This window comes from Cottoperca gobio, chromosome 22, assembly GCF_900634415.1.
Source record: "Cottoperca gobio chromosome 22, fCotGob3.1, whole genome shotgun sequence".
Taxonomy (NCBI): Eukaryota; Metazoa; Chordata; class Actinopteri; order Perciformes; family Bovichtidae; genus Cottoperca; species Cottoperca gobio.
In genome coordinates this window covers 14094236-14103681 of record NC_041376.1, presented here as the reverse complement: position 1 = coordinate 14103681, position 9446 = coordinate 14094236, and the positions used below count along the sequence as shown (strand labels likewise).

General features: G+C 40.0%; 1 protein-coding gene across 2 annotated transcripts; it reads right to left on the bottom strand.

Annotated features, from left to right (window-relative positions):
* Positions 1-7043: 7043 nt before the first annotated feature.
* Positions 7044-8831, bottom strand: nkx2.4a (NK2 homeobox 4a). 2 transcript variants are annotated; one of them, XM_029460779.1, is made up of 2 exons: positions 8319-8831; positions 7044-7813 (listed from the first exon to the last, which is right to left on the bottom strand). In XM_029460779.1, the coding sequence occupies exons 1-2, from the start codon at positions 8686-8688 to the stop codon at positions 7125-7127; spliced, it is 1059 nt and encodes a 352-aa protein (XP_029316639.1). In that variant the 5' UTR covers positions 8689-8831; the 3' UTR covers positions 7044-7124. The 2 variants fall into 2 exon arrangements, with proteins under 2 accessions (XP_029316639.1, XP_029316640.1); XM_029460780.1 differs by having other exon boundaries at positions 7044-7786; positions 8319-8828.
* Positions 8832-9446: the final 615 nt, after the last annotated feature.

Genomic DNA, 9446 nt, shown 5'->3' with positions numbered 1-9446 from the left:
TATTTGGCCTGTACTATGCAAAGACTATGGAGGAGACTTTGAGGATCTAGAGATCAGTGGCTTTCCAACCTTTATGGATTCTATCCCCTTAAAATGAGGCAATGTCGATGGTTGACTCTTTGTTACAGTTTTATTATATCAATCGACAAGAAGAATTTCCAATTTCTATCATGTAGTGTGTGTGGGAGAACTACAGTTTTATTCTCTCCTATCCTATCACCGTATGAACCATCACATTTATCTTGTTCCCAGGTTGGGAAGCACTGCTTTAGTGGAAACTTTATCCTTAACTTAACCAAATGACTGAAAATGAACCAAACTTCATAGTAATAATCCAGAAAATGAAGTCATCCCTTTTAGTTGCATGTGGCATTCAAATCTGTTATTATAGAAAATGTACAAACTTTTAATAGTCAATTACACTAATACCTGAATTAACTTGTGTATTTGCTGACTTACAGCGGTATTCAGCTGTGTCCCCACATTTCCCTTCCCTGCCTCCACCCTGAGACACCCTGACCACAGCAACTCAAGTGTAAGAAGGGAGAGCGTAAAGGAACATGGGATTTGAGGCGTAATCCTGTTTGTCCTCGGGGTCACAAGCTCTACAGAGTTGAGATTGTCCGCTACAGTCTGGAAGTTTGTTCGAGGGACAAACAGCAGTGTAATTGTAATTCCCTCTGGAGAGCAGTCAGTGTCTCCTGCTGAATGCTGGAGAGGAGACAGGTTGCTGCAAGATGATAATTGAAAAGAAAGTGGGTGGTCCTCTTTGGCCCCCGTGGCCCTCTAGGACGGTTATATTGAGACGCCTGCGTGTTTTGGAGGGGGCAGATTACAGAATGTTATATTTGAAGAAACGATTATGTCCTCCTGGGCTTAATTTGACAGACGTAGCTATTGAGTGGTGTCTGTCTCTGTTGTCTTTTGCCATTCATGTCGATTTGTGCTTGTGTGCTTCGCTGTTTGCTGTTGGATCATTGCCCCCCCCCACCCATTAATTAGTTCTGAGAGCAATGTTTTTTTTTATACAGGCATGTTTAAAATGTCCTTATATTTTCCAGAGCATTTGTTTTACGTACGATTTCTGACTCCCTTTTGTGTTACGTATTTGCAAAATACTCGGCTATTCATCTCAAATTAAAATGCATGACTGTTGGTATCTAAAGTCTTTGACCGTACGCTGAGATTGTGTCTATAAAAAGAAACGCCACAATAAAAAGAAATGAAACAAAGTAACTAACACTTATAGGCACACACACATAGATAACTCTGCTCTAGCCAACACACACTGATCTTATCCATTGCCTACCTTCATTGAACTGCTCTTCAGCCCTGGCCCTATTAACCAGTAATCCGCAGACTGGCAGCTGGTCAGTACTGTGGCAACGGTGAGCTGGGAGAATACTGCTTGCTGGTTCAAAAGTAAAGAGGAGTGTTGTGAAGGACAGAGATGAACTCTTTTGTCCTGTAAATGTGTCTTTTTCATATTTCTGAATACAAAAAAATAGATTTCTTAGTAATTTTCACTTCAACTCTTTACATATTTGAAGGCGGCAATTAAATTTATTTTTTGCTCGATTGATTTTTTTTTTCCGTTTGATGTGTCATTTCCAACAAATTGAAACCCATTCCAAGGATAGAGTATAATTATATCATGTGTGGCCCTGTCATTATAACAGACACAGAGCAGTGCAGGTGTACTTTGAACGGCCTACAAATCTTTTAAAGAGAAGCTTTACCTTCATGACATGAGAAAACATTTGTTACTGATGTTTACACAGACTCATTTCGGGGGGTGAGTTACCTCATTGTCCCATTTTACTTCATTGTTTTAGATAATAGATGTCTAAGGACAGATTTTACATTTTAGAAAAAAATTTAGGGTGACAAAAATATGCCATATATTTAGTATAAGATCCTATGTTTTTTTAATTCCTGACATCAAGGTCCCACCTCACATAGCCTGTGGTATATAATTAGTGAAGTTTATACTTGAAATGCTTCCTTTACAGAGGCTGTGGCAGGTCTGCAAGTGTAAAATGACAAAACATCTATATTACATCAACATATTGATGAATTTAGAGTCAAAATGTGTGCAAATGTTTAAATTTGGGCTTAAAATGTAGTGAAAGGAAGGAGAGAGGATACAAATGGATTGAGTGTAATGTCTTTCATGTCACAGGCTCCCACATGTCTTGTGTCTAAGGAAACCAAACACAGTGGCACCTCAGTAGGGGCTCCACGGTCGTAATAGATTTTAGAATAGAACTAAACTAATTTTCTTAAAGAAGAGTTTGTGGGACTTAATGAGGCATAACTAATGGAGGTCCCACAATCATCAGCGCCATGCTGGAAGCACCGTGGCAGGACAGAGCAGCCATTGATTCTTGCTTCAAACCTCTTGAGTTCCTAATCAGCTTCTTTGGTTGTGCGTTTCAGGCCTGACAAACCTATTGTTGGCCTGTGTCACTGGAGGTCAGTAGTTATTAGTGGCAACTGAAAACAGTTTCTCTAACTACTTATGAGCGAATTGAATAACATGCATAGGGGGACTTGGAGGGGGGATTACTGGCAGCGCAGCGAGTCCGGCCGGCGAAGGAGAGAATGTGACATGGTTTTCTAATAAGGGATGCTGCCCCCCTCCCCACCACACACACACACACACTCACACACACACACACACACACACACACACACACACACACACACACACACACACACACACACTCCTAACCTGGTCCTCCTTCCTTCACCCCCCCCCCCCTTTTCTAGTACAGACATTCGTGAATAGTCAAAAGGTTGCTTTGCCTCATATTGCTAAAATGGTATTCATAGTGAGCAATGGAATTAGCCAGTGCAAATCCTGGAATAGCATATCATTGTGTGTGTGAGTGCGTGTGTGCGCGTGTGTGTGTGTTTGTGTGTGTGCGTGCGTGTGTGTGTATATGTGTGTGCATGTGAGCATGTTATTGTCAAACAAAATGCAATGGTGAAAATGTGGTTTCATGTATTTAATTTCATGGAAATCTATTAGAGTGAGAATTGCTTTCAGAGTCCTATGACCTTCTTGAAATGTTTTTTTTTTCACTCTGTAGAAAGATGATTATTTGCAGGCTATTTTTTTCTATTTGAAAATGACTGGAATTAGGGAACTTTTTGCCTCCTGGGGCAAAGACTTGCAGACTTGTGCGGTGACTCATTCTTTCGGAAACCGAACAAATCCAGCAGGCACAGGTTTGTCATAGAAAAGAGAAAGATTGCCTCTCCTTGGCAGAATGCGAGGGCAATACACTAATTAAAAATCTCACTCTGTGTCTCTCACAACTTGCCAATTCAATGCATTCATTCGCACAGTCAAATGAAAAGCGGACCTTGCCTCTCCTAATCATTTCACATGGGGCAATATGTGGGGACGGGAGGTGGTGGAATTTATGGGAGTAAACTTTGTATATTACTCCTGACTTAAAATGATGTCTATCTAAATCATTCATGCATTAAAGCATTTATGTTACCATACAAAATACCAATAATGATATGAAATCCTCTCTGTGGAGTGGAGCCGAAATATTTTTTCTTTACCTGTGTGAGTCTTCAGGAAAATGTTTACTCATCCATTATATTCCACTCAGAAACTAGGGCAGACGCTGCTTTTAGCTTTCTGATTTAATAGTTGTTTTGGTTGAGACCAACGACACAAAACAATTCCCCCACCTGTTGTACCTGGAAAACTGAAAAAAAAAAAAAAAAGTGAACTGTGTATGATGAGGGTTATGTGTTTGGCCTATGTTTCTGTGTAAACTATGCAGCCAATAATGTTAAGCCCTTGCCAATTAGCGCTGTCTAGGTTGCTAGGTCGCCATGGTCAATTGAGGAACACATCAATAGGACTTGAAAAGGTTTCTCTGCGATCAGACCTTCTGACATATTAAGTAGAATAATGGAGAGGAAGGGAGTTGGAGGGGGGGCAGAGTCTAAAGCAAGGCTTACATTCACATTATGCAGTGCAACCTGCAATTACCTGAGAAGAATAGTCTAAAAATGTATGTACATCAGCAACATAGATTATATTCCGCTTCATGCTGTATGCTAACAGTATATATGGCTTTGAAGTAGTGAAAGACTCCTTCCAGCTCTTATTGAAATATCTGCTTTGTGTACGAGAGGCCATTTTTTATATAATGGACAACTTTTTTACTTTCTTTATGTTAATGTGCGCTGCGTGTACATGGGTATCTATTTGTGGGTGTGGATATTCTGCACAAACATGGAAGTAACACCACACAGGAGTGGCCTGAAAAACTTTTCAGACAGAAATGATGATGCCAGCACCAATTACAGTGCCCAGCCTGTCTCATTTATCCTTACAAAGAGAGGTACCCCCCCAATAAACGTAGAGAAGCAACAGGCACAATAGCCAGTGATTACCAAGCATAGCCTATTAGTACGCCATAACTATGGCTATTGAAAAGAAAAAAGAAGGGCTTCACGTCCACTTTCATTTCATGTGGTCCACCATCAAAAATCTTTGTTGACAGCTCATTCATGCCCTCAATTTAGAGACAAAATCGATCAGGAACACCTTAGCCCGATCAAAGTGTATATTGTGGAATGCATTTCTCTTTTTAATGCTCTTATCTAACTCCTTTCTGATATAGTTGCCGCGCTCAATTCCAAATGTCAGGTGCATATTGGCTCTGATGCTTCCTTCGAGTGTAGGGATGATAGCACATATACATACAGCTGCCAGGTATGTGAAGGGGTTGGAAATGGGGGCTCTCCAAGGTCTCCATTGAGACACACTGATAGCCATCATCATCATCATCATCACAGGGTGTCATCAGCAAGGGGATTGATAAGTAATCTCCAAACGTGTGTTTAAATGACCACAGAAAATGAAATGTTAGATCCTATTATAAGCCACTGCTGGTGTAAAAAAAAGAAAGGTTTGGAGGACAGCAAAGGGGAACCGACAGTGTTGCTAAGTGATGACCTTAAACACTTTGGAGTTTGTTTGCACAAATCATTCATCTTCTAAAGAGACTGACCAAAATGAGGCTGGTGTGTGTGTGTGTGTGTGTGTGTGCGTGTGTGTGTGTGTGTGTGTGTGTGTGTGTGTGCGTGCGTGTGTGTGAGGTGTGTGTGTGTGTGTGTGTGTGTGTGTGTGTGTGCGTGTGTGTGTGTGTGTGTGTGTGTGTGTGTGTGAATGAAAAAGAAACTGACCAACATTTATTTACAGTGCCTTTCAATGCATCTGAAAATAATGTGGCTATCACTGTTATTTTAAATCTAAATAACATTAAATACATAAACACGTATTTGTTTGAACTTTAAGGCATTCTTTGAAAAATATTTAGACTGTTGCAATTATGTTTGCAACATATTTTGTCTAAACTAATTTTTAATTATAGCAACAAATAGGTGTAAAATAAAGGAGGTTTAATTTTGAAGTTCTGAAGCGTTTTTGAAGTCTTGAAGACCTCTCGCTACCTTTATGCATTTAGATCCCAGGAGCCTATTCTCATTTTATCACCATAAGTGCGCTAATCCTAAATATCAATACCCCCCAAAAAAAGAAAAAAAGTAACAGACTCCCATCCAGCTTCACGCTCAAACTCAGTTCAAGTAAAAAGCGAGGATTTTTAATCAAACGTCTAAAATAATTTAAACTTCAAAAGGTTAAATTAGGAAACACATTTTTATTATTTGATTTTTGTAAGTGTAAGTGATGTTAGAAATTGTATTTTGATAAATGTATATTTTAGCAACTGAGGCATGAGCATAATAATAATAATAATAATAATAATAATAATAATAATAATAATAATAATAATAATAATAATAATAATAATAATAATAATAATAATAATAATAATAATAATAATAATAATAATGATGATGAGTGTAATTAACTTTAATGCAGCATCATAATAATGCGAGGCATTGACTCCATTCCTTTAGATAATATATTCATTTTTACAATAATTGCTCGTCATTGTGTATTTTATGGAAGCTTGCTTTCACAATAAAATTGACCAATTACATTACGGCAAAACGAAGGTATGGGTTTATTAAACACAGTAAGATCAATTTGGTTTGAGGAGTTATATTAAAATATTAATACATGAATTAATATCACTATTGAACCTGCTGGAAAGTGTTAGTGTTTTTTAAAAAGGGTGATTCCCGGTCTTAGAGTCCTGCAGACATCCTCCATGAAAGGCAGCCCTCCAAAATGTCACCTGAACAATGCTGGCTCCCTCATCGACCTTGCTTTCCTGCTCAATTTGGTCTCAATCACAACATAATGAAAATGCACTCCAAAACAGATCCCTTTTTAAAAAAATTACTTCTTCAGGAATAGCTCTCACACTTCAAGTTATTTATTGTTAACGTTCACTTGGTTTTTGAAACATATACAGCAGCCATCACGCATTTGTTCCTTTTTAACTTACAAAAGAATAGAGAAAACATAAAAGTGGACGCAATAACGATTATTATACAGTTAAACGCATTCTTGTGTGTTAGCCAAATATACAAGTCCCTACTTTATTTAATAAGTCTAAATGAATACATTAGTTTACAATATTAATATGATAAAATACCAGGTTATCACCGTAAATAAGGAGTGGTGGCTTTAGTGTACTTCAAACCTGATCCACCTTTACCCCCCACCCCCAAGTCCGAACTCAAGTGAAGCAGCATCCCTTTTTGTTTCAACAACATAGACTACGTTCAAAACATCATGAGGAAGGTCCAAAACATGGATTACAAAAGGTCCAGAAACGACATAATTGCTTTCAAGGGCAGCCATTTCTGTAATGTTCAAAAATAGACTCCCCTCTCAGAGATGTCAAGAAAATGTGCCCTGATCAGCTGGTGCGCCTCTGTGCGCCGTGTTGTCCCTCCAACACCAAAGGGCCCCCGTTTTCAGCCTCCACACACACACTCACATATATATATATATATATATATATATATATATATATATATATATATATATATATATATATATATATATATATATATATATATATATGTGTGTATATTTATGAATATTGTTTTGCTCGTGGGCTCATCCGCAGGTTCACATAGAAAAAGTGGAAAGTGACAGTATGTATTAAGTCCTACCACGTTCTGCCGTAGAGGAGGTTTGAGCTGACCATGTTACTGGTGTAATCTACAGCAGATGTGTCTATCTGGGCCATGTTGAGCTGGCTGTGCAGTGACGGGGGGCTGGGCGACATCTCCTCCAGCTCCAAAGCGTTCACCTGCTGCTGGCTCTGATGCTGGGTGAGGCTGCTGGTCGGGGATGCGAGCACAACTCCGGCTCCGTTCTGTTGTTGGCTTTGTTGTTGGCTCTGTTGTACCTGTTGTTGGTTCGGCGTCGGCGTGTTGGATCCGTTCTGGCACGGTTTACCGTCCTTGACCAAAACTGGCACGGCCACGCGCCTCGGGGACTGCGCCTGCTGTTGGCACAGGTTACCGTCCTGTTGCTGCTGCTGCAGCTGCTGCGTTGCCTTGTCCTTGGCCTGGCGCTTCATCTTGTACCGGTGGTTCTGAAACCAGATTTTCACCTGGGTCGGCGTCAGGTGGATCATGCTGGCCAGGTGCTCTCTCTCAGGCGCCGACAGGTATTTTTGCTGCTTAAACCTCCTCTCCAGCTCGTAGACCTGAGCCTGCGAGAACAGGACGCGCCGTTTCCTCCTGGGCGCAGCGTGGAGAACTGGCATGGATTTGGATGGGTCCGCCATTCCTGAGAGGCCCCCCATGCCGGACATGTTCATACCTGTGGAAGGTCCCATGAATCTAGAAACTTAAAAATATACATACATATACGTGCGTTCAATAAACAGAAGAGGAGAACACTGTTTCGCCTGAAGTAGTCTTTATTGATTGTTTTATGCGATAATTATTGAAGCTGGAAAGCATTAGCTTAAAAACACATTTGATAATAATAATAATAATAATAATAATAATAATAATAATAAATGTTTATATCTTGCTTTTAAATATTTCTCAAGCCAAAGATAATAAAGTCGTGCCAGACTTGAAAGAATGATCTCCTTTTCAGTTCAACCGTCAAACACAGTCATTTTAAATTAAATAAATCTTAAAATAAGACTTCTTTAGAGTACACTATTTGCATTATCTTGTTATCGTTAGCCCCCAAACCTAAATGGAATATTATATTAAAAAAAGCAATACATATTTAGTATTGTGCTTTCCCCCCTCATATTTCTGAAATGTTAATTTGTTTATTTATATTTACGATTAAATACAATTGAGAAAAGTGTGTATAAATGGAGTAAATAACTTACTTGTGGAGTATCTTGGATCAGGGTTGGCGCTGTACCACCCTGTTGCTGCTGCACTATTCCGCATGCTTTCCTGGTACGACGGGAGGTCTCCCATGTTGCCAATGCTTCCATTGCAGTATCCCCCCATAGCGCTGTGGGAGAACTGGGAGACGGTGTGCGGCATGTGGTAAGTGGTAGCCACGGTGGCGTTATGGCCCATAGAGTGCTGTTGCATGCCGGTCTGAGACACCTGAGGCTGTCGGTAGGCTCCCAGTGGAGAGGTTAGGTTCCCTGCGCCGTCCATGCCACTAAACTTCTTGTAGGTCTCCTCGATTGGACTCAAAATATCTGTCACTGAAAAAGGCGTAGTGTGCTTTGGGCTCAACGACATGATTCAGAAAGCAGGTAGATTTGTGTGTTTGAGCAGATCAACCGTGTTGTTGTATCGGCTCTCTCCTTGGTGGATGTCTACGTAAGAGAGTGCTTGTAGAGCGCCTGAGATCCTATTGATCGCCTTGGAGAAGGAGGCGAGCCCAGGGCGCTCTTAGCCCGGGTTTATTGGAGCCAGGAGCCAGGTTTACGACAAACACAGGGGGCGGAGCAAAACTCCTAAACCAGCAAACAATAGTCATTGACATTTTATGGAAATAATTCATGAAAAAAAAACACTTTGCTTTATAATAACTTGTATACATGAATAAAACGACGCCACATATTTCTGATTTTCTTTTTTCTGACTACTATAAACAGGTGAGAATAACCCATTATGTCCTGCACATCAGCTGATCTGACCACATATGACTATTTTGCGTCAGTAGGGAATTCCACTCTTTCTAGAAACTTTGAGAGCACTTTGAACAGACATAAGGGCCACCGAGTATCATCAAAGAGGCACAATGAAGTTGTATGACCGGCTCATTTATGCTTCTTAAGCATCATTTTGCCCCACCAGAAAGGGACAAGTCAGAATAAGCTCAACATGACAAAATGCTGAGGGATCCAAACCTGTGAGTATATATCACCACCTAACATCCATGATCCGGAGAGGGATATAATACACGGGATTTAAAACATTTTATTTGCCTGACAGCAATTCCTCCATAATTTAGGAGAAGCTGCAATTTTGTACATTTGTCAAAAATAAACGAT